The sequence below is a fragment of the Tetrao urogallus genome (assembly GCF_951394365.1).
Source record: "Tetrao urogallus genome assembly, chromosome: 2".
Classification (NCBI taxonomy): domain Eukaryota; kingdom Metazoa; phylum Chordata; class Aves; order Galliformes; family Phasianidae; genus Tetrao; species Tetrao urogallus.
In genome coordinates this window covers 34,553,210-34,579,442 of record NC_136814.1, presented here as the reverse complement: position 1 = coordinate 34,579,442, position 26,233 = coordinate 34,553,210, and the positions used below count along the sequence as shown (strand labels likewise).

The 26,233-nt window shown below is 34.3% G+C and overlaps 1 protein-coding gene across 1 annotated transcript in view; it reads left to right on the top strand.

The window, feature by feature from the left end:
- SDCCAG8 (SHH signaling and ciliogenesis regulator SDCCAG8) overlaps nt 1–26,233 on the top strand; it is a gene marked incomplete at both ends in the record, with an annotated part of 96,661 nt that overhangs the window by 9,147 nt on the left and 61,281 nt on the right. Inside the window, 9 exons of the mRNA XM_079550591.1 lie at nt 767–880; nt 1,288–1,413; nt 1,705–1,836; nt 3,104–3,168; nt 5,546–5,734; nt 7,698–7,836; nt 9,713–9,865; nt 12,530–12,664; nt 16,274–16,390. Coding sequence (XP_079406717.1) covers nt 767–880; nt 1,288–1,413; nt 1,705–1,836; nt 3,104–3,168; nt 5,546–5,734; nt 7,698–7,836; nt 9,713–9,865; nt 12,530–12,664; nt 16,274–16,390 — 1,170 coding nt within the window. The remainder of the gene's footprint in view (nt 1–766; nt 881–1,287; nt 1,414–1,704; nt 1,837–3,103; nt 3,169–5,545; nt 5,735–7,697; nt 7,837–9,712; nt 9,866–12,529; nt 12,665–16,273; nt 16,391–26,233) is intronic.

Genomic DNA, 26,233 nt, shown 5'->3' with positions numbered 1-26,233 from the left:
GAGACTTAGGTGTCCGACTGTTCAGTTAATTCCTGAAAATTACATCTGGGACCTTTAAGACTAATTAATTAGATCAGAATGAATTACAATATGCAAAATAGGTGTGTAATGTCAACTCTAAATTAATCCTGTTTTCAGATGGCCAAGGACTCTTGCTAATAGCATAAAAGAGAGGCTATGTTTTTTTGTGAAACCATTTCAACTGTGATTTTAAGGGTATTTTAATAATAGTTATACTCTTGTTTAATTTGTACACTGTTCTTAGCTGTAAATGCTGTGAAGTTACAGAATCTTAAAATCTCACATTCTTTGATAAATATTTGTTAGACATTTTCCTGTGTTTCTCTGTGGCTATTAAAATTGCAGACATACTCGTATTTCTGCAGCAATTATTAACTAACATTTAGAGGTGTATCCTTTGATGCATACCAATTAAAATTCAAGATATTTCAATATTCATTTCACAGAAGAAAATACCCTCCAACATTTGTCTAAAATGAATAATAAATAGTGTGTGAATTTCATTTGGGCATTGGTTGATGGTTATGTTCTGTAGATGTGCTTATTCAAGCGGTAATATGTTTTGGCAGAAATGGCATATTTAGGGTTAGAATTTCTTGCTGTTTCTCCCTTTCTCATGACCTGGTACCTGGTGGGGTGTGTATTTCTTTTATTAAGCATAGGCTGTATGCTGTGTGCAAGTGACTTCTTATTGCAGTAATTGGTAAACCAGAAAATAACACACACTGTTCTTTACTTCCTTCAGAAAACCCCAAAAGCTGCAACAGAAGACTTACCAGACCCTTCTGATCTTATTCCTAGAATTAATGATCAGTCTCAGTACATTAACCATTTAGAAGCAGAAGTGAAGTTTTACAAGGTATTTATTACATAATACATTTCAGCTACTGAAACCCTGATCCCCCAGTTATGAAGAGTTGCTTTAAAAAAAGCTTGTGCTTAGTCTTGAGATAAATTGCTTCAATGACCAAAAATGAGTAAACCACAGTTCAATAAACACCGAGCTTTATTGCACATCTTGGTGTTTATGTGGTGTTTGAGGACCTTCAAAGATGTTTTCATTTCATCTTACAAATACAAATAAGTGTATTTTTTAAGAAATGATTATTTTGTAACTTGTTTTTATACAGAATTTTTTTTTTTTTTGAGTGTTCTGATTTTGTTTGAAAAAGCTGAAATAGTTGAAAATATTTATCTAATCTTTGTTCTCAAGAGGTTGATGATTGTCTTAAGGAACCTTTTACATGCAGTTTCTCTGTCTCACAGGAGGAGTTGTCTGAGATGAAAGATCAGGTTCGAGTAGTTATACTTGAAAATGAAGACCTCCATCAGAAGCTGAAATTTTTGGCTGCAGAATATACCTCGGGAGATCAAGCTCTTCTAGATACCTCAGTAAGTTTTTATTCCTCTTGTTGTTTTAACCAGGGTTCAGCAAAATAACTCCTATTAAGGAAAGCTTATATAAATGATTATCTTCAAACTGAATTTTAGTCAAAACAAAATGACAGTTTGAAAATGTGAATTCCTGTATCATCACAGATCCTTAACCTAATGAACTTGTGTACTGGTTCTCACATTTTACTGTAATTAAATTTACAACATTTAATATTTACATAATTATTGTTTGTTTAAAAATACAGCGTACATAATTATAATTGAAGCACTAACACATTTTTGTTTTTGGCAAATAATCAGAACTCCAGGCATAATGACTTGAAGCTGCATCAACCTTCTATACCATCATCAGCATATAACAGAGATCCGGCTTTGGTTTCAAAAACTGTTGGAGAAGTAGAAAAATGGCATGTAGAACTGGTTGGTATTAGAATTTTTTTTACTTTTGGAAAAGCATTCAGTACTGTCATTGCTTCAATTTTGTAATAAGTTTATGGAGGGAGTTTTGGTTGGCTGAACCTTAATTTGAGATCAAATTTTACTCTCTTAAACCTTATCTCCTCGTCATTCACTAATTAATATTATTCTCCAGTTAGACACAGATGCTAGGCTGTAGCTGCAGGTGTTGATTTCCAAGAGATAAGTCTTGATTCAAGAATATCAGGTCAGTGATGGCTCCACTGTACTTTGGAGGTTCTAGGCAGTAGCACAACCCATAAACAGATGGAAACCAGCTGCTGTATTTTAGGCAGGCCTCTAGACAAGCTTGTTTGCAATGAGTTTTCCTACTTCCGGAGCAGAGTAGGGTCAGTAAGGTACGAAAGTGGCTTTGCTCAGTCTGTCTTCCCTGGTCTGAATTACACTTGTGCTTTTAGAGATACCAAGAACCCTTAGTGATTCAGAGCCTATCCTGTTTCCTTAGATTGGGACAGTATTCCAGATTTATTTGTTCTAAAGGAGCTAGGTGACATTGCCATCTTTTGGGGAAAAAAAAACATGGATTAATTGAAAGTTTTGGGATGCTTTTAATCATGCTTCTGGCACATGTTTAGCTGAAAACATATTCAATTATCAATAACACCAATTTGACAGCTAGTTTGTTACGATAAATGCACTTTTTTCCCTCAGTAATATTTAAAGTAGGAATATTGTAGGATTGTGACTTCTTTCTGAGCATCATAGTGAGCTAAATTTCTGATACTTTCTTTGGCTTGCTATCATTGTGTTTTATCACTGCTGTGGTTGATTTATTTGTTTCTTGGTAATAGGAGTCCCAGGTAGTAGGAGTATATTATCATATTATGAAAAAATAGCTCCTCTACTTGAAGAATCTTTTATTTATGCAGGGTTGTGGGAGAGTAAAAGGAAAACTGAGATAAGATCATTAATTTTTGTAAATTATTGTAGATGGCTGACATTTGTGGAGCTGTAGGAATTTATATAAGGAACTGGCAAGTTGTGTAGAACTAAGGAAATGGGAGGTTTATTCAAGTTGTGAACTTTAACAAAAATGTGAAATGCTTAGATTTCTCTGAGTCTAGTGATTTAACAGGTTTATATCTTCAAGGAAAAATAATAAATATGGCTAATGTCTAAATTTATATGTAAAAACAGTACAAAGAACAAACCAAAAGACCCAATTATGTTTTGTTTTTTCTTCTTTTTTCTTCTTCTATCTTGTCTAAAGGAGAAACTAAAACTTCTTTATCAGGATAAAATCAATATCTTGGATGCCCAAGTACAATCTCTAAGGTAGAGTGAAATATTTATTTTTTCTTAAAATTATGGTTGAAGAAATATTATCAACTCCTAACATGATGCAGTCTTCATTTGAATTTAGATAAGTGTGGTTAAAGACTACATGTGATGTTTTCAAGTACTTTGCCTGAAAGCTGGTTTTAAAGGATTTATTTGTGTTTTCTCAAATAATTGAATGCATTGTTGTAAAATGTATGTATTGCCATACAGTAAATTATGTCAAATTGTGTTTACAGATATTACTGAGCCTCAAAACTTGATATGAAATCTTTTTTTTTTTCTTTGTCCTGTTTCCTTATGGAGACTCCGTGCCTGCTCTGATAATACAAACAAAGTAAAAAAAGAAGCTGAAGTTTTAATTTATGTGAGCTCTTTCACAATTAACTTTCTTCTTCTAATATCTGGTATCAAAAATTTTAGGGATCTCTGAGCTAGTTTAGGCCACATAATGATTATGGCACAGGGCAACAATAGTTTTGAAGTATGCATGCTGTGTTTCCAGTCATGTAACCTGCATAGTGGAGAAATAAAAATATTTGAAAATAGGTCATGCACTCTAAACGAGTGGTTTCATTATAGACAGCAGATTAGCAAAAGCAGCAGTAGAGGCCAACGCTGTAGGATTTGGTGTTCTGGAATAAACTTCTTGTGTACTTGCATTCATGGTACTGCTGCCGAATCTGTTTAATTATGTTTTTCCCCAAATAATTTCTAATCCAATTTATCTAAAATTATGTAATTCTACATGTGTTTGTGTGCAAAAGGAGTTACTGGTTTAAATATGCTATCTGCAGTGGTGAAATTGTAAATGTACAAAGCTAATTGTGCTAGTCAAAGTATAGGAGAATCTTAAATTTCAGCTACCTCGCCTCTTGGCTTTTTTCCCCCTCTTGGCTTAGTGTTAAATATATTCAGAAAGAAAGATCAGAGGTTGAAATCATCTGAAAACTTCTAAAGGTACTTCTTGAAACTTCTCACTTCCTCATAAGGGGTGTGATCTTTGAAAGCGTAAGTGCTTTGAAACACTTGAGATCTGGTGATTTTGTACTTTCAAGTGCAAAATTGTACTGTTTTCAGATGGAACCATCCCTATTTTTTTTTTTTTAACTTTAATTATGAATTTACACAGGACTCATCAGTTTCTGCCCTAGACTTGTTAATAATAGGTCTGTTGTGCCATGACTGTCCAAGGATATACCCAGGGCAAATTCTGTCCAGGCTATAGTGTATTCTATTTAATAGACCTACTACTAAAATAGGAAAAAAGTACACAGAAGCTTTCCCGGAAGGAAATATATGTACAGCATACATATCGTGTGCTCAGTAAATCCAGTACAGCCAGAATGTGTCAGACTTGGTATGTGTATGCTGCCCAGATGGTCTGCATAACAAACCAAAAGTTTTGGATACATTGCACAATTTGTCAGATAGATCTTTATGTGCACAGTGTGCATTTGTCTGGAACTTCCTGATGTCAGCATTCTTACTGAGCTCTTCCTGCCATGACAGATGCTTGGAAATTCTAGAGAAAATTCTTTATAGAACCTGGTATAAATTTCAGAGAGAAGTACAGAATTTACCCTGTTTTTCTGGCGTTGGGGTTGACCTCAAGTTTATCCCTAGAGTGATCACAGTGAATGTCACAGAATCACGGATCACAGAATGGCCAGGGTTGGAAGGGACCTCAAGGATCATGAATCTCCAACCCTCCTGCCACATGCAGGGCCACCAACCTCCCCATTTAATACTAGACCAGGCTGCCCAGGACCCCATCCAACCTGGCCTTGAACACCTCCAGGGATGGACAGGGCATCCACAACCTCTCTGGGCAGCCTGTTCCAGCACCTCACCACTCTCTCTGTGAAGGACTTGTGCTGGATTTTCTCTAGGAAGAGAATTGTCACTTGCTGGCTAATTTGAGAGTAGCGTGGAAAAGAGGAGCTACTGTTAATATTAGCAATAAGAGCAGGAAAAAAATACATTTTCATAGGATATTGAAATATTTGCATAGCCATTGTATAAATGCATTTACAGAGTTTATTTTGATAATGAATCCTTTTTTTTCTGTTCAGGAAAAATGTAAGACTACAAGTTGCATCTAAAATTTTCCATGTGGCTTTACTATTTTCTGTCACAGCAGATGAAACAATTTAATTTTGTTTTATCTATTAGTAATTTTGTTGGGACAGTTTAACTGCTATTTCTCTGTTAAGATTTTACACAGGCTACTGAAATGTGTAAAATAATGTACATTATGGAATTTATTACAGCAAAAAAATTTTTTTTTTTTGCATTTATTGTTATATTTTGCGTAGCTTGTAGAAATGCTTGGGTGTTGCTCAAATTTTTTTTCTTTATTTCTTCTTTTTAGGAAACACCTTTCAGAATCTCAGAAGACATGTGAAGATTTGGAAGCAAGGTTAAAACACCAGAAATCACTTGTTTCAGCCACAAATTCTAGTCGAGTTGGTGGTCTTTGTCTCAAATGTGCACAGCAGGAGGCAATTCTGGCACAGACACATTCTAATGTTCACATGCAGGCCATTGAGAGAGTAACGAAGTAAGTTTGGGGATATTTAGCTTCTCATGAAGTAACAGTTGCTTACATTAAACCACATAGATTATAATGTGATTGTATTTGTAGAGACATTTACAAGGCAATGGAGTCCCAAGTTCAGATTGTAATATGAAAATTAATGCAGAATATGAGTGTAGGTCAAAGCCACTGTGAAATCCATGGTAGTTTTCTTCTTATTTCAAATGCAAAAGAAAGTTAGTCTTCATCTTATAATTGCAATCCCTTGGGATTTCCCCCACCAGACTGCTGCTAGCTTGTATTTATTGTGCTAATTCTACAGGTAAACCTTTCACTCTATCAGAGAAATCCCTGTTTTCCTTGAATATGTTTAATAGGTTCAGACTTTGGGATGGAATACTTTGCTAACTAATTCAAGGCAACTTCCTTTAAATCAGAAAGAAATCAAATTATTTTTAGCAACTGTTTTTAAATTGTGGCTTTTATTTATAGAGTTTAGAAAATAACTGCACAAACTGAACATGGTATCTGTGTTTTGTAATGAGATACAGTAATTCAGAAATTCCAACAGCATTAACTTTTTTTTAAGAAAGAAATGCTGCTAGTCCATTGCTTCAGAAATCTCTCCATTTTTACTTGTTAGTAATAGTGACAGGATACTGCAGCTTTCTCAAAGTTTGTTAAACAGCCATCTGTCTATTGTCAGATACATGAAGATTTATAGGATTTCTAGACTTTTAGAATGATTCTGCTGAAGAGGAGGTAGTGGGTCAATTAGTGAGAAGTCTGAAGGGGCATAATACATACTGTTTGACAAATGGATGTGATCTCTATATATCTCTATATATCTCTATATATTATATGGATGTTGGGAGGATTCATGTATTTTTCTGTTGTCACAAGTCCAAGAATTTTCTGGGAAAGCTCTCTGTTGCTGAAAAATCATGTTTCCAAATCTACTTTTTTTTTTTTTTTTTTCTTTAAAGTGACTGTTGTCACAGAAACTATGGAAACTCAGCCAGTACATTTTTGTCACCTTGTGTTACAGGGCAGCTTGAAACAAAAGATTTGAGCTGATTTATTTCTTCCTCGTAAACCATCTCTCAGCAGCATCTGAAATCAACTTCTTTATGGAAGTTATTAAAACAAAGATACTACAATAGATATTTTCACAAGGACTAAGTAGTTTGTGCAAATGCTGCTAAAATGAGTACGCAGAACTGTGTTACCATTCAATGCAACAGATGCACAGACAAAACAGCAGCAATTTTCAATCTAGTTGTTCTGTAAATAGATGGAAACAATTATTCTCTCAGAACTGAAAAGCATTCACCATATGAAAAACAGTGGAATAGTTAAGTATCTAACTTTACTCATTTTGATATGGTTTGATATAGAGCTTAGTTTTTGTTAATAAAGAAGTTGTGCAGAAGTGTAGAATCCAAGAGTATTTTTCTTTAGCTCAGTTATAGTAACAGTAGCAAAGAGCTACTGTTTTGTCCTGATATATTCAATAATCTGAATTATTTTTGGAACTTAAATCCTTTCTTTCAATAATTTTTCCTTCCTATTTCACATGTAATGACAGGGTAATGCCATATTGCTTTGTTCTGGTATTTTATAGAGTTTTTTTTTTTTTTTTTTTTTTTTTTAAAAAAAACATGGATTCATATTTTGTAATGTTACTCAGCTTCAGCACATTCATGACCTGAATTCTTCCAGATTTACTGGTAACTTCCCTAACAGTCCATCCTGAAGCATAAGACCAATAGCAAGTGATAGATACTAACAGCTCAGAAGATACTAAGAGTATTCTGTCTTTTGTGCTTAACCTGTACTGGTTTTAGTCTTGCTTCACTTAATATCTTTGTCTTTTGTCTGTTAATATCTATTTTATCTGTAAATATCTGTTTATCTGATACACCTGCTTTTCCCCTACTTATGGGAAGATACGGAAGAAATATGTTCTTTCATTTTTTATGTGCAGAGAAAGAGATGATTTGATGGATGCACTTGTTTCAGTGAGGCGAAACATGAAAGAGATGCAGCAAAGAGAATCTAATGCATATGAGCAAGTTAAACAAGCTGTGCAAATGACAGAAGAGGCCAATTTAGAAAAAACAAAGGTAAAGTCATCAAAAAGATTAGAGCTTTTGAGTATTCCAAACTCCTATAAATATGAATTAGTTTGCAAGCTAATGAGAGAATGTGTACATAAAACCTTTGTTACTGATGTGGTAGATTCAAACTGTGAATACTTTTGAGCAGTAACACAAACTCTGGATTCTTAAGTTGTCATCCAAAGCTGTGGGATGTATTGCATTCTGAGGCCATTATTTAAATTCTTAAATGGTTTCAGAGCTAGATGATAAAAACTGAAAGGTAATTTTTTCAAAGGCATTTACAACATATAGGAAGATAATTGTAATCACAAGGTCAGGGGGTTGGAATGGACCACAAGAGAGCATTGAGTCCAGCCCCCCTGCTAAGGCAGTGCCCTACAATAGGTCACACAGGTAATATCACATTTATGAACTGCTCCTGAAAGAATATTTGAAACATTTATAAACAATTAGTTTTACCTCAAATTGGTGCAAGGCAAGGACTGATTAGTTATTATATAGGACTTCTCATCTTCAGAGTTATAAATAAAAAAAAAAAGCTTTTTGAAGCTTTTGGCACGGGGTAAATAATAACGACAAACCAGTTTTAATCTAATGCTTATGCTAGCCCTAGTTACTATAATTATTATCGATCTAAATTATTTCTTTGAGATTTAGTGACATCTACTGTATTATTAGTGAATTACTATGGAATTGAGTGGTTGTGGTTTGGGGATGTTTCTATTTTTTTTAATCATTATTGAATTATTTGGTTTTTAAGTATATTTATTTTTAATGAAGTGCCTTTGTTTTTGGGTAAGATTGATGTAATGGTTCTAATGACCAAATAAGCAGTAGTGATTGATATTACTTATCCAGTGCTGTAGGGATGTGTGTATGGAGTCTGATTCGTAGGAGATAGTAAGAGCTTGAAATCCTACATGCTTGTTAGATGTTATTATTGCAGCTTCAAGTTTTTACTCAACAGAGAGATGATGAGTCAGATTAGCTCACGTTAGTAATGTTTTAAGTCTTTCATATGAGAAAAGCAGTTCTGTATGGTGGTATTTTGCTTGACTGGTGTATTTATTTATTTATTTATTTATTTATTTATTTATTTTACAAATACTAGTATTTATCTTGGGAAGCACAAATTAGCTGTTTGTTTTTGTAAGTATAAAAGAACCACTTAGAAAAGTCCACCTGAGAAATGTGAGGGGGTAGCATTTAGAAGCCCACTTTATTATAGTTTGATTATCCTGTCAGACTATCTGACCTCAGGTATTTATTTTTTAAAAAGCATCATTTTTTCCTGATTTTTAGTTGTTTCTGTTCTCAGAGGCAGGAGGAGATCTGGAGAGGCTAAACTTGCTTAGCTGCAGTAAATCCAGGAGTGTTTTCCGCATAGATTTCATAGAGAATAACTTTTTGAACTACTCATAAAGTAAAAACAGAAGTTTGAGGAGTTGGGTATAGGAGGCTGGTTCTACAGATGTGCATTCAGGAGTTTTAAATGAAAGGCAAGTAATCAGCTGTAGAAGAACAGCTTCTTATTTGGAAGATATACCCTGCAAGTGCTTTCTTCTTTGCCCTGACTTCTAAATGCATTTAAAGATGCATTTAGAATTACAAATCACAGTAGGGCATGTTTATACAAATAAGTGTATGTCTGTTTTCAATCTGTTAGTCCTATTCTAGATGTTAATACGGTGGGATTGCATAAACATCATAACTACATTAAAAGGTAAAAAACAAACAAACAAACAAAAAAAAAAAACAACAAAAACCATCCTAATAGTGAATTGGTTTCTCTGAACACATTAGATACATATTGCAGTAATTTAATGTTTTGTTTTTTGAGTAAGAGAAACCTAATTGTTTTTGTATTTTTCTTTATTAGGCTCTAGTTCAGTGTGAGCAACTGAAAAGTGAGATGGAACGCCAGAAGAATCGTCTTGAAAAGGAGTTGGCTGTCCAGCTCAATAAGAGGACTGAAGAAAAAGAAGCTCTGCGGGAAGAAATGAAGAAAGAAAGGGAGAACTTGGCAGCAATGGTATGCATATGATTTTTCCTATTTGTATATACAAGGAGCATAAAATTTCTCTAAACTTTCTGTTTGGGCATCCTTTATTTTGTTTCTATTTTGAATTTTCGATCTCAGTAAATCTGTTCCAACACTACTTTAAAGCGTGATTTGTTCCTAGCTTCTTGTAAGGAATAGTATTTAGGTTGTCAAGTTGAATGTTCAAAATTTTGTATGTGTGAAGGTTAGGACCTTGTGCTACATAATACTTACATTATATATCAAAGCTACAGTATTGTAATTGCATTTTAATATGGTATTTTTTAGAGAGATCAACACTTAATTTACCCATCTACAGAAATGTGGAGGAATCTTGTTTAAAGCAAAATAAAACAACCTTATATTAATGGAATCTTTCAGACAGAATCTCTCTCATTATTTATATTGAGACTGACTGACCGAGACTGACTGACCGCTGTAGCATAATCTTGCTTTAGACTTCTAGATCCAAGTGTAATGTCAGTATAAAGCACAAGAGTTTTCTGCCAAGTAACATATACAGAGGAAACTTCATCCTAACATCAGTAAACCTATAGGACATTGGATTTAGAATATCTTCAATCATTTTATGGTGGAATTTTGGGAATAATACAGTGATTTCTCTTCTGACTGTAGTTTTTTTTCTGTATTTATTGGCTCTTTTTAGAAATAAGCCATATAGTAATATGACCATATATAGCATAGAACTAAGAGAAATATGGTTGTATTTCTGGTATTGTGAGACAATATTCTGAAGCTGTCATAGGAATTTAACGTCTTCAACTCCAATTCTAGATATAAAAACAAGAATTAAGTACAGTAATGAGGATTGAATATTTTTAAAAGTAAGCTGTTACAAGAGGTCTTCATAGATCTGTTGGCAAGGCAAATAGAAATTAAACTGCGGACAGTGAGCCGTCGTTAAGCAGTAAGCAGGTTTTTGTTTAAGTCATTGCTGTCTGTTGGAAGTTATCCTTAAAGACAAAATTATTAGAGGGTGTCCAGAGGAGGGCTATGAAGATGCTGAATGGTCTGTAGGACAAGACATGTGAGGAGTGACTGAGATCTCTTGAGTTATTCTGCCTGAAGAAGTGGAGGTTGTGGAGAAGCCTCATGGTGGCCACAGCTTACTCACAAGGGGAGCAAAGACACTGATTTCTGCTCTCTGGTTACAGTGACAAGACCCAAGGAAATGGCATGGAGCTGTGTCAGGTGAGGGTCTGGTTGGGGATTAGAAAAAAAGTTCTTCAGCAGAAGTAGGCCAGATGTTTGGGCTCTGGAGTGGGGCTCCCCAGGGTGGTGATTCTGGCCTAAGGCCTGCCAGAGTTCAAGGAGTGTTTGAAATTCAGAGTTCCTGTATAGAGCCAAGAGATGGAGTCAGTGATGCTTGTGTGTTCCTTCCAACTTGGGATATTCTATGATTCTGTGCTTACATCTTTAGTCATTTAGATTTATTTCAGAGCAGAATATGCCCTCTAAAATACAGAGTATTCAACAAGCATGTTGTACTTTTTTTTCAGCAGAATAATTCATTCCTTCATGTCAGTACATCACCTTGTATTTCATCACAAACTGCTGTGCTGTGTTTTACTGAAACTGATCTGAAGTCTTAGGAGTTGCAGTCTGTCTGTCTTCTTTTCAATTTTTTTTCCAAATCCCACATACACATTAAATGTTGCATATTGATACTATGATGATGTCATTCTTAGTAATTAAGAAAGATACAGAGTGACTTTCTAGAAAACTATGATCTATATATATGTTTTAAGTCTAGTATTATTCGACTAGCTATTATGCTTCAGGAAAATGAAATGGTAGAAATAAGGGTTGACTTGGTGCACTGTATGCTATGTGAGTATTTTATCACTTTCTTTAAGAAGTCATTTATTTGCGGGAAAGAAATAGCATGTTCCAAAATTCAGGTGGATATATAGTAAGTGAAGAATAGTTACAAGTATGTAATCCTCTAGGTTTGGCTTTGAATTCCTGTAAGTTAACCTAGAACTGTCAGACACCATTATTTCCACTTACATTAGTAAGCTTCAGGGCTAAATAGCTGAAGGGTCACTGTCTCTGTTTTATTGTTACATTTTTTTCCAGTGTTCAGTAAAATTTGATCTGAATTAATTAAATTTTTAGCATACTACTTCTATATGCTTTTTGTGTTATGCTTTGATTTTTCAGTGCGAAAGTACTGTCTGAACTTGGAATTAATTGAATATGTATACTTACAATGGCAGTTGTCTTTTTGCTGGTGCAAAAGATAGTTGGGGGAATGTTGTTTTGTTGAAACCAATCCATATAAGTACAGATAAGAAGGTGTTAAATAGTTCTTCCATAGCTGCAAAAGTATTGCAACCAGGTGCTTATGGCACTGATCATGTTAGCAAGTTCTGAAGACTAGTCTGACTAATGGAAAGTTTCAAATACTTGACCTCATGATAAATTAGTTCAAAATAACATACCAATTATTAAAGTAATTTAGTTGTATTTGGTTAGTATTTTTATTATATTTCTAATTTATGCTTTTTCTTGCATTTCTTGGTGTATATTTTGTCCATATAGCTGCAGTTACTTTCAAGGAGAAAGTCCTACAGGGTTTAAATCTGTAGCTGGCTGAATTTCATCATTGCTGTGTTCTTGTTTATTTTGCAGGTGACGGCCATGTCTGAGAAAGTTGCCATGTTAGAGGCTCAGGTAGAGAGAATTACAAGGGAAAAGAATTCTCTGGTTAACCAGTTAGAAGAATCACAACATCAGCTTGCATCTCACGAAATGGAGATGAACAAGGTAGGCACATTGCTTTACCTCGTTGTTGTGACTTGGAAGATGAGAGTTTTTTTTGCTTCTCCATTTTTCTCTGTATTGGTAAAGAGCGCGTGATTACAAATGTAAACTCTTCTGAAGATTCCACATAAAGTTTTACAGAAGAGAACTTTTATGTCTTGTGATTCAAAAGATAAGCTTCCTTTTTCACAGGAAACACATATGCAAATTCTGATTATAATTTGTATTAGGTATAAATAAGATGCATAGTATTCAACCCTGTCCTGTAATTACAGGTTTTCAAGTACTTGTAGAAATGCTTTGCAGTGTACTTCTTTACTAATTAATGTTGATGATAAGCATTCTACAAAGAAATATTTCTTCTATGTAAGAATTACTGTTTAAAATATATATTAGATCTGTTTTATATACATACAGTATAAAAAATTTATATGCAAATCAGGTCTGTCTGTATTGGTTTGGGGTGCTCTATACTGCACAATTCTCAACCCATTAGAGCCTTAATGTTATGACATGAGAAATAAAAAAAAAAAAAAAAAATGCAGTCTGAAGCTTATAATGGGGAATGGTAGCTTGTTACAGCAGTTATTTTTTTATCGTAGGAATTAATTCAACTTCATGAAGATGAGGGGATGCTAATTTCATATAGAATAGACAATCTGCAGAGGAAAATTTGTTACGACCTTTTGAAATGTTTGTGGCTGCTCGGTAACCCTACAGTCAGTAGTTAATTGCAACAATTTGGGGAACAATTTGTTCTTCAGGCCTCCACTTCCACTGGGGAGATTGTCAGCTGTTTGTCTTCCTCAGTGGCCGATTCTGCTACAAATAGGTGAAAGTTTTGCAGAAAATTTACAGCAAAGAGCCCATCAAATGCACTAGAAAACTTAATTCAAATTCAACTCAAAGAAATAAAGGTCATTTTAAGAATGTAAAAATGATCTGTTTTACCTCTTCTGATACATGAAAGTTTTGCTTTTCTGGACCAGATTTGTGGATGGCTGTAGTGCTACTTTTGAGGGTGGGATAGTAAGGGATGGAAGCAATACATCCAAATATGTACTGATTTGGGTTGACCGATTTTATAGCCTGCTTGTGCTCCTAGTCTCTGCTTGAGTTAAAATTGATACAAAGCTGAATAGGTGATCCCTTTGCAATAGGCAATGCTGTGTTTTCATTGCACTGTCATGAGAGACTGGAACAGTGTGTTCATGTTCCTGAGCTCAACTAAAAATTCTGGAGGAAAGTCCTAATGTTGAGCTCCTGGGACAACGTGCATCGCCATGACTGCTTTCACTGATTGTATAATGTTTACATCCCCCTGTGCATCTGATCCATTTCCAAGCTTGGTTTGCTATTAATAAAAACACTAAATTTTGATTTCTCTGGAATCCTTTTTCAACCTTCATTCTGAACTACTAGAAGGCTGGAAAATCAGTTATTAGGACAGCACCATCTGCTGATCCTTCTGTGTTATTCAGTGTGTACTGTGTGCAGGGAAGCCAGAGGCAGGGATGGCTGCATGTTTTTTATTTTGCTTAGAGGAAGGAACAGGTCACAGTTTGTTCATTCTTAATATAAAGAATGGAGCCATTAGAAAAACAGGATTGGCGGTCTGTGCAGCTGCTGCTTAGGACTTTTCAGTTGCATGTCACATTTCAATGTTAAAAAAAAAAAAAAATTAAAACAGGTAAAAACCTATATCATTGTTTATAGTGTTTTGTAGTTTCCATCGTCTGCAACAGGACTAATTTAGCAAGTTATCGTCCAAGAAAATGATCCTTTTTCCCTCTCGTACTTCTAATTCATAAGTGATGCTGTATCTTAATGTCAGAACAGTTCTGTGAGAAAAGAAATGTTGTTTTGGATAATATTAAGATGTTATGACTCTAACGAGATCTAAAGAGGTGCCGTGGAGCTCTGATACAAGATAAATTCCTGCTCACATAATAGAAGACCTGTGTTTTTAAGTAGCATCAGAAGATGTATTGGTACAGACTGGTTCTGTGATTTCTGTGGGAACCAGAAGGGAAGGTTAACTATGAGAGGTTATCTCAGCATACCATAATAGGTAAAAACTGAAAAAGAATTAGGAGGGGTTCACCAAGCAGTAAATAGGGGTGGGACAACTGCTAAGGGAATTAGGAGAGTCAGATAGGTTGTAAACCCCTGGAGTACTCAACCAGTGGGGAAGTGGGAGGAAATTTGCACTGGGAAATAAGAAATATAAACTGTTGCAACTCTCTGCTCTGATGCACCTCTCTACTCTGAAGGTTGTTCACTTCTACAAAAGCGTGAAATAAATTGTGATTCATAGCTAATTCTGCCTGAGCTCAGACTATTGGACACAAGCATTTCTCACAGTTCCTTTTGTTATTGTTTTTTTCATAAGGTGCCTGATGGTTGTATGCATACTTACTTCCCCTGTACCTTTTTAAGAGTAAAAAAAATATGGAAATGAGAAGAGAGATGCGATTGAACGGTCAAAATGAATTTGTCTTGTAGAATGTGTGACTGGAAATTGTACAGAAGTGCAGGGGGCCAGTAACATGTTAAAAATGTGCCTATTTAAGAAGCAAGTCTTGTGGAAGAGAATAAGCAGGGCAGGTGTGAGTTGGTAAGAAAATTCTAAGAGTAACTGTTCTCATTGGGGATTGTGAGGGAAAGCAATCTTGCATATTTTTTTGTTCTGATTTTTATTTTTTGTTTTGTTCATTATTAAGGTAAAATAAATAGCCACAAATTGGAGGTAATTAGCCAGGGAAAGTGAAAAGGAGACAGCTTTTCTGCTATCCTTCTCTGTTCCTAACAGATAAATTTAAATAAAACCCATTAAGTCAAGAAATAGGAGAGTAATATTGTCACAGAGTAGTTACATGGGAGGGGTTAGCCTCCCTCAAGACTTCTGAAGTCAAGCTACCTTTCAGATGTAAAAGCAACCTTTCAGATGTAAAAGCAATGAGGGGTTAAGATAGTGAACATCCCAACAGCCAGAATACTTGTTGATATTGCGGGAGTGATCTTTATTTTTTTTTTTTTTTTTCAAATGTTGCTTCAGTCCCTTTCTTTTGGCCCGTGCATATGGTAGAAATACGCATTTTTAAAATAACTTCTCTTTGACTTTCAGCAAGTCTATAGTGCTCTGATCTAACTTTGAAAATTAATGTATTAACATCTAAATGTTTTTTTCTTAACAGCAGAGAGTTGGCAAGACAAAAAACAGTCCTTACATAGGAGTATGATAGATTCTTTACTTCTAGGTTGTTCACATAGACTTTCTTGAGATTTTAAAAAGAATGGGAGAAGAATATAAAAGTGACAGTAGTTTAACAGTATTTAGTGGCACATATATTTACAACATAAATATTTATAGTTAGCAAAATCTTGATCCAAATATAATTGAATGTAGAAGGCTGTGCATATTTCAAAGTTAACCACTATATAGAGAATTCAGATCCGCTTTTTATGTAAAAAAACATTTACCATATGTAGTCTTAAAATTTCTGTAAATTAAAATCTTGCGCTTAAATGACCTCTAGAGGGCACCAAAAGATCTCATTGCAAATCCTGGCTCTTCAAGCTACGGATCATGTTGTCTGTATAATCTAACAGGTGTGTGGAGAAATGCGCTATCAGTTGAATCAAACCAAAATGAAGAAGGATGAGGCAGAAAAGGAGCTCAGAGAGTACAGAACAAAAACTATAAGGCAGCTTGAAATTAAGGACCAGGTAAGAGATGATACTGCTGTAGCTTTGCAGTTATTGGAAGCCTAAATAGGGTTATTTCGGAAGTTGGAATGATTCATTTTTCTAATAGTGGTCATTTATTACTGTTAAATGGTTTCTGAATTAATGGCAACAAGCCAGCTATTACTGTTAAGTAAATACCTCTTGGTAATGTTATTCTTGTTTTCAGCCCTAATCTGTTAAGTTTTACGTAGTACTCATCCCATGCTTTCATACAGAATTTAGCATATGAATTCATACAAGGTACTTGAATTGTATATGCTGTATACATATGCTTATGCAGTCTTTTCTAACAAGTAAATCACATGTAACTAGGTATACATATAGCTTGACAAAACACTAAGAAGTCTTAAATATAAACTAACTGTACCAGGAAAAAAGATCATTTGTCTTCAGGTTTCTGTAAAGATTCAAGTCTAATGAATGCTGGGCTTCATAGAAAAGTTTAAAAAACAAACTGTCTCTTATACTGTATACAAAAACCAGTATATGCTTTACAGGTGAAAAAAACATCCACTGCAATAAGGAATATTATTAGGATAACATGCAACATACTTGGCAAACAGCTTAAACTGGTGTAGTCTGCATCTTTTGAAGTGCCCTTTTTGTCGAAGTTCTGTCCATTTTTCTTTAGGTATTCAAACTTCCAGTTATTCCTTCAAAATTGTGATTTTTCACGAGAGTAAATTTCTTTTGAATACACAGAGGAGTGCATAAGATGCATGAAGCATAATTTTTACATGGATTTTGTGCATAGAGCAGACTATCCAACAAGTTTTAAATCATTCTTTTGCTTGTAAATAAGTGAGCAAATCAGCCCCTGTGTAAGAACACACGTAGAAAAAAAATGCAGTATTTCTAAAATTCAATTTTATTTACCAGTTGCCCAAAATGTACATGTAGACAATAAGTTTATTAACTTAATTAAGTACGAGTTTGGACTGGAAATGTTATTGATTCAAATTATAGTAAAAAAAAGATACATAAAATAAAAAAAACTTAATTAGGTAAAATAACTCATTAATATGTATTGAAAAATCATATAGCTCAGAAGAGCAGGGGCCTTCCAAATCCTTTTGTTTTCAGGCTTGTTTTTTCTGGTGTGTGTTTTTTTTTTTTTTTTTTTTTTTTTTTTTTTTTTCTATCCTCCTGCATCCCTTAGGCCTGAGGACACTTTGAAAAACAAAAAGCAGGCTTGTCGTCTGTGCCTTGACAGATATCACAGATAAGAGAGTTGGCATAATCTTGGCATACAAATAAAACAGGATGTGTTTAATAGGATATCTGAAGAAGCAACTTGGATTTTAAATCCTGTTCTGTGACTTGCTTCAGGATTGCCTTTTGAACAAATTGCAAAATTGAACAACATATTCTAATCTCATGTATTGACATAATAGTATTTTATTCATTGTGGGAATGAGTATACTAAAATGTGGTAATTTGATATAATTACAGTAAGGTGATGGAGGGAGAATCCAGAATCCTAGATTCTGGATCCTAGAATCCTACCAGTAGAGATTAGAGTAATTCAGTAATTATATAAAGTAACTATATTGTTCAAATACCATAGTTGGTTCCTTTGTAAAAGAAAAGTAGGGAAAAAAAACAATGGAAAACAAACTTATTTTTTTTAAATACTGAGGCTCAGTGTCTGTTAGCTGTTTCATTGGTGAGGCTCTAGTAATCAAGAAAGTTCTGTATAGGTCTTAATATTATTTAATGTGTTAAAAGTTGTGTTTTATTCCTTTTTTTTTTTTCCTTCTTGTTTTAAAGCATAGCTTTACAAACATTGTCACTGCAAATTGTTTCATATAAGTAAAATGAAAACAGCTTAATCACACTCAGTGTATTTAAAGGTGAACCTAAGATGTTTTATCTTACATGGCACTAAATTGCAAACAGTAATTGTTCTTTGGTCTCTCAGCCATGACCTGACCTTCTGGCTAAGACAGAGTTGATACCTTTCTTGGCCACCATCTGTTCATAATAAATACATATTTATATTTTAAAAGTAAAGAGATACTAGTGTACAAACAGTGCTGCTATGCATTTTTCTGTTTTAAAAGCAAATAATGTTATTTCAAATTCACTTTTGATATACTGAGAATGAGTTTCCTTGTTTCTTGAGATGTGCTTTTGTTTGTTAATTGTGTGGATAAGTTCTAGTTTTGAAGATGTATCTGAGTTTGTTTATAATGACTTTATAAAAAGGATTAATGCTATCCAGGTATGTCAGAAGAGTCAGAAACTCCTATGTGTGCAATCTGAGATGATCAGGTATACATTTGGTAAAAGCTGATATTTAAAACATTCTTTGAAAATGAATTTGTATCATTTAGGAAAGTTAAAGGAAAGTATATGTACATAATATATAGTATTTTCCTCTTTTTTCCGATATCTCTTTTCCTGTCTGTATCACTCAGTAAGGACTAATTTAGAATATTGGTGCTTTTGTGGGAATACCTGTAATTGACTTTGGACACAAATATACCTTACAATAAAAATAAAGAACTGAAGAGCAATGCAACCTTTTAAATTGAATAACTGTTTTGTAAAATCATCCATCGTGATGTGATTAACCCTAGGATTGAGGGTGCAAAGGGCAAGGAAGAAATATACCTCACGGTTTCTCAGCACGAAGACTGCATCTGTTCATCTGAGCCAGTATATTGTAAAGTAGCATAACCTGCTGCCCTCTCTTTTTCTGTTTCAGCTCTCCCATTGTGGTTGTGACTGTGATGAAATAAAATATTTAATGCTTTACCTTCTTAGGAACAAGCTTTTAAAAAAGAAAAAGGAAAGAAAGTGCATTGCCTTCACGGCAGTAAACAGTGTCCACACTAGGGGTTGTAGTAGCACAACTATATCAGAAAGAAGTCACGCCCTAACCTAAATAGCTGTTATCAGAAGAAAAAATTGTGGCATGTTTGATACAGTAGGTCTTCACTTTTATGATACTTTTTCTGTGAATTTATAAGCACTGCATGGACTGATTTATGCATTTGTTGTAGAAATCATTTTTCTGAAAATTTGAAGTCATTGTTTGCTCAGATTAGTATCACTTATTCTTTTCTGCTCTGCATTTAAAAAAAAAAAAAGTACACTGTTAATTGCTTCCTGTCTCTTTATAAGTCATTTTTATTTGGTTTAGAAAATCTTGCAAGCTTCGGAAAACAGTTTATAGTCTTGGTTTATGTAATCCCAGCTAATTTGGGGATCTCTGTTAGAGTTCAGAAGTGTTTCACAACTTATCTTCTTATAATAAAGCTCTGGAATATGTTAAATGCAACTACAGAAAATCAGTCCTGTATATTTTCTTTAAAAATTTTCTTTTAAAATGAGGAAAACATTTTATGTAGGAATAAATCTTAGCCTTTAAGCTTAACCTACAAAAACAACTGGAGAACAACCTTTCAATACTGTATTTAAAATTCAAATGTAATTTGAAGCTGAGGATAGCAGAATTCTCTTGCATGCCTTCTAGGTGAAAGAACAAAAACCTCCAGAAATATTACACCAGAAAAACCCAAGATTTTTTACGAGCTGTGGTATGCAAGTTTCTGAGCCCAAATAAAAGGTGATGGAGTCACTAATATGTGCAACCTATACATGTGGAAAGAGTTATACATAAGAAAATTTTTCTGTTGTATGACAGAACCTAAATGATGTCTCCATACACTATAGACTGAATGACAATTTTGCAGACAAATAAAAATCTGGCAAAATTGCAGTCCAAAAGCATTTTGCCAAAAGGTATTTTGGGAATGTTTATCTCATTTGTCATAAATCCATGATTTATAGTAACCTAATTTAGACATTATAAATGAAGAGATTACTGACTGTCTTCATCAAAAATAAAACAGGCCAAGAATTTGGGTATATATTCTGGAAATGCGTGAAGTGTGTCCAATACAAGACAAAATACAACCTCCTGAAGACACTGCTTCCCTCAGATGTCATCTTATGAATAGATATGAGCCATGCTTCAAAAGATGAAGTTTGTCACGGGCTGGGACGTTCACAATATCACCAGATGTTTTGAAACCCAATAGGATTGCAAGGCTTAGTACTCTGGTGAGGATGGATTAGAATTGTGTGTCAGAATTTAGAGCTGTTACAAGATTGCTCATTTTTATACTGACTCCATTAGTTAAAAGATTCTCAGAAAGTTCTTTTTTTAAAAGGAATTCTCTTGAGTTAGTAAGTGTATTCGAATGCTGTTTGGCAGGGAGGAAAAGAATGAAAATATTACAGACACCTTGAAATTCTTCAGGTTAGATTTTTTTTGTTTGAAAACAATGGCCTTGAGAGTAAGAAAAACCCACAAAATTGCTATTGGACAAGAAAGCCTCAAGAAAGAATGTGTGATAACCTTCTACCGTAACTAAAAGCCTTCTCATAAATCCTTCTTTTTGTTTTTTTTTAATATTCCAAGTCCTAATCTCAAAATAGGTAAAGGAGAAGGGAGTAAAATGTTACTACTTTATGGCTTGCTTTGTTACAAATTTACAGGAGGAAAATATTTTCGTAACTGGGTTTAGTAGCTCAACTCATAATTTTTCGAGTAAAAATGTTGATCTGGAACTCAACTGCATTTTACAAAGGAAGTGTCTAATTAAAGTTATGAAATATCTGCTGTTCTTGCTGTGCTACAGTGTTGCTTTCATACGTCAACCATTTATTCCACAAGGATCACTGAGATCACCCTTCGTTATACGCTCTTAGTCCTGTTTTCGTGAGAAAAATACCTGAGGCTGGGAATCCCAGTAGTAGATTTGTTTTATTATTATTTTACTTTATTTTTTGTACTGGTCTGCTTCTCTGAAGCAGCTGGCCTGCTAAAAAGAGTGAGATGAGCTTTTTCAGCCCATGTTACTTATCAGAATTTTATTTCTCATAGCTGCCAATGACCCAAGTAATCTTGATCCATGCTCTATCACCTAGAGTGGTGTTACCGTGTTAACACATGAAATTATTTATGTACATTAAACATTATTCAAAGTAGTAAAAGCATTGCACAGCTTTTGGTTTAAGTGTGCATATACTTAATGCTTACAGAAATGTTTTCTCAATTCTTTTTCTTCTTAGACTAGAGTAAGAGTGACTTTATCAATAGTCATTGTGTTAACAATCTGCTCTGAAGTAAAATAATGTTAAAGTCCCTGACTATCACTTTTCTATTGTCACTGCGTAGCTTTTCTTAATGCTATCTAGGAAGAGATAATCCCACATCAGTCACGTGGAAGATGTGTTTGAAAGGATAAATGAAGTTATTTTCGTCCTCTCCTGTTTCTCCACAGTGAAGGTGTAATCTTCCCATCTGTGTTTCTTATATGTACCCTGCTTTTCTGACAATTTCTTTTCAATGAGCAAATCATCTTCTCCCCACCAACCCTCAACGCCCACAGCTGCAGTCCATTTAAAAATACACCTTGTTCTTTAAAAATACACCTTGTTCCCCTATGGTACAAAATCATTTTCTTATCTCTACTGGTGGCTGCTGAGATAATCTCTATTACGGCAGCATTGTCTGTTAAAATGTTGCAGTAGTAATCTCCATGGGTTTGAAAGTTTTGTTCCTGAAATGGCATTGTGGTTCAAATATTTTCAAGAAAATAATGTGGTAAAATCCTTGTATAAGATATTTATTCCTTCCTGTTTTGCAAGGTATTTATCCACAGTATGCAGGGGCCATGTTGTTCTTGGAAAGTTTGCACAAGGACAGACATGTTAAAGTACTGCTTAATTTAAAAATGGTGCGTGCATATTCATAAATATGTACTTAGCAACACAGATCTTGTCTTTCATTTTTTTTCTTGCCCCAGCTGCACATAACTAACAGTTACAAATAGAAAGTTTGCTTTCATTAGATTTAAAAATGTCTTTGAGATCATCCCACCTCCATACTATTCCCTGTTCTTTCTCTGCCTCTCTTCTAGCGAGCTGCAGACCCTCATCTCTGTTAATTCTTGATCATTTTGCAAGCAGAAGGTTTGCTCCTGGCTTTTGCATAGGTGATGGCTCTGGTCTTGAAGTTTTGCCCTTTTTTATGTTGAAAAGGTGCCACACTACTGCCAGATGCCATTATGTTTCTTTGCACTTTAAGTGGTAACGTGGCCACAAAACTACGTGCACCTGAGGACTGCAAGACTTCCACTAGATAAGGCTAGAATAATTAATATCTGTCCAACAAAATGCAGTCTCTAATATTATCTAGATTAAACCCTTGCTTAGGGTTCATAGATTTGTGAACTGTTGGTGGGGAAAAGGAACTCTGTGCGTTTATTGGAGATACCTCTGTGCTTCTGCTCACGTTTGTCACCTTTCACCATCAATATATGAGTGGGTTTTCAATTTCATTCCTAACTTGAGATTTATGTTTTGGACTAAATGGTTTGTGGAAATTTGGATTGTTCTATGTTTGTAGAGAATTGACTCTAGTTTAAAGAGTTGATCTTTGTGGACTCTTTTAAGCCTTGCTCATGTATTTATTGTAATTTATTGGTACACTGTCACAGGCTTTTAATCTCAAATATACTTCCAGAAAGGAATTTTCTCCTTTAAAACCAGATTTAGTTTTCAAAACTACATTGTATTCTAAAGCAGATTTAAATAGGAAACAGCAGTAATTCACACAGGATTCAAAAGGGAGAAAAACATTGTTGGGACCTAGCGGAGGTTAACCTTGTGATGGCCCTAAGTCACGTTATGAAGTTGGATAGCTCTTCAGGTGCAATATGCTGTGTCAGATGGCCATGCCTGGGAGGTCTGAGGTTTAGGGACTGATCAGAACGTAGTTTTGCTTGATTGATATCAAGATTAGGATAGAAATGACTGCAAGTGACCCCTGCTGAATATGGGCTGCTAGTTTTCTCCAAGTAAAATACCTTGGAATCTTGCTGCAAAAAGTTTGCTCTTTCTTGTAACTTAAAAAAGAGAAAAAGAAACTGTGTGAGATAATTCTGTTTTTGATTAATTTGTATATAAATAAGTAAAGAAGGCAACATTGGTTGAGATAAGTTCTAAACAATGCAGAAATTCCTTGTTGCTGTCATATAGAATGGTTAAGTGCACTTGAATTACAATACTGATGGTACCTCTTAAAAGGAGCTTAATTTTAGCCTTACTCCTATACGCTAATTTCATTGTGTTGAAAAGCTGTTTAAGTAAGTGAAACAGAACATGGGAGCTTCAGGGCCTGTAAAGTTTTACTATATATTAATTTGAAACATATTTGATTTTATAGTTGTTGACTGCCTTTTGGTACAAATGCTGACAACTATAGTATTTATATTTCACTTTCTATTACTGTGTCTTCATTCTTCTATTTCTTGGTTCTATTTTATGTCTTTTAATGTGTTAAAATGAAGGGAATGAAATAGGAAACAAAGAAAAGAAAGTACTGCAAATTTGTCGAAATATCTTTCCCTCCAAAATTACAGTGCTGCAGAATTTGTGCTATGGCATAGTGCAGAATTGATTTTTTTTTTAGGTTATACTGTGTGATTTCATACCTGGTACGTATGAATACTGGCATAACAGTGAATGTCATAAATCAGTTATTAGCTCATTTGGTTTTAATGTATTTTTTATTTGCTAAAAGGCTTCTCAAGTTGTTTTTACATTTTAATAGAGTATGAGTCTTTACCACAGTTTAATCATTCTCATTTATTGAATATAAAAAACAGCATTTGTCTTTTCTGTCAGCTTTGCTGCTATTTAAAATTCTGTGGAAAAACATCTGCTGGTTTAGAATTTTAAGTTCCATTTTTCTGCATACAATAGAATCAGCATCAGTACGAAAAGAATTAAGCAATTATTTTAATCTTCAATTTGGCTTGTTTTCAATCAAATTACTTCATTATTTAATTTTATCACTCTGTGGAATTAAAGAGACATCTAGTTAATTAAAAAATATGTTTTTACAAATACATGAGTATTCATAGGTGCAGATAATTTCAGATTATTAATGGGGAGAATATATGAAGATTCATCCAGTGTTTGAGAAATTCTCCTTTATTGCCTTTTTAGTAAGATGTATTAATGTCACTGAAAGAGCATCTCCAGTGCTATCCTAAAATGCATTGTGAAAATCAGAAGACAGTTTGTAAACACCTCATGAACTAATGAATGAGAAGAGAAATGCTTAGAATTCCAACTGTTTCAAGAAACTAGAAAGTACTACATGCTGCAAACATAAAATAGCTCAGATATTGAAAAAATATATATATGGGTATGTGTAAAAATTTTTACTGTGGTGTTATTTCCTCAGTGTGTTAATTATTGTTAAATAAAACTGCCTTCTTTCAACTGAAAGAAAGAAATACTGAGAGAAATACTGGAGAGGAATGCAGAGTGGTGTTAACGTGCTCCTCTTACTACTTACTACTGTTGTTTCTCTTGCTGAGGTTCAGGCTGCCATCTTTCAATGGCAGAGTGCCTTTTCATACTTCTAAAAGTTTAGGCAGTGCAAAACAGATCAAATAATACTTTTAAAATTATGTGCAGAAGTAATAAGATTATTAAAGTTGGGGAGTTAGGCACCAGAAGTTGCCTGCTGCAATGTTCCAAGCTTAATGTAGTCTTGTTGTACGTATACGTTATGATAATTCTGTTTCTTGTTATACTGAAAATCTGTTTCAGATTTTCTTATACTCAAGATTGTCATCTGTCTCTTTTCAATTCTGTACTCCATCTCTTGTCTCTCACGTACATTGAAAAGTTAACTATTTTGAAGAAATATTATCTGATCATGTAAAAAGCTGCATTGTAAGTGATAGGTTCTGAGGGATCAAATTAATGCTGCATGAGAAGTGGAGTTGTCAATAAAATACTTTAGTTGGTGGTTTCGTCCTGCTTCTCCCTACAGTTATGCTAAGGCCTTTATAGCAGCTACAGAACTGCTTGCAGCTTGCCAGTAGAAAAAATAAGTACTAAAAGTAACACAAAAACTAGCCTGTATCTGACTAGTTTTGGAAAGGTTCCTAGGAGGTACAGTGAAGAAAACTCATTGATTATGGAGTTTTTCTGTGTTTTGAATTCTGATTACATTGTGATGAACTTGACTGGTGATATTTCTATACAGAGTTATGCATTTTTGAGTCTGACATTATTTGCAGGAGAGGGAAAGTTTTGTCACTTGCATTGTGATGACATCTAAATGCTGGTATTTAAAATATGTTTGTGTGTACATACACACAAACACATGTATATGTCCCTGTATGTGTGAGAAGCATCTGATTTGGAATGTTGTAGTTATTAATGAAAGGAGTGGAAGTAAAATTGGTCCTGAAAACCTGTGTTTCCTTCCCTGTTACTTCTTATGGAAGTCATAAGCTCCCTTTGAGTCCTTAAAGATCCTGTTATGGATTGTTGATTGAGAATTCATTTCTTTGAGTATGAATGCATATCCATGACAGCTGAAAGCTGTGGACAAATTTTAGGGTTGAGAACTGAAGGTTCAACATCTGGCTGATAGAACATTTTCACCAGGGGTTATTCTGCTCTGAAGTTGCTTTCTTCTGTAGGTCTCTGTCAAAAGCTGGGTGAGGTCGTTTAACTCCAGGGAGTGGTGAAAAGCCCTTCTGTTTACTGAGGCTTTTCCCTGTTGGAGTGGCGGTGAAGTGTACTGATGTTCACAAATGTGGTTATTCTTTCTCAAATGCACTTAATTGATTCTTTTCAACTAATTCATATTATTGTGTTTGGTTTTGTTTTTTTTTTGAAAGAAATTTTTAAAGCAAATCTTAATGGTGTAATGGGTTGTTACAGTCTTTGAAGGGGAAGAAGACTAACGATCTTGCAAATAGTTTCACTCACTTTGTA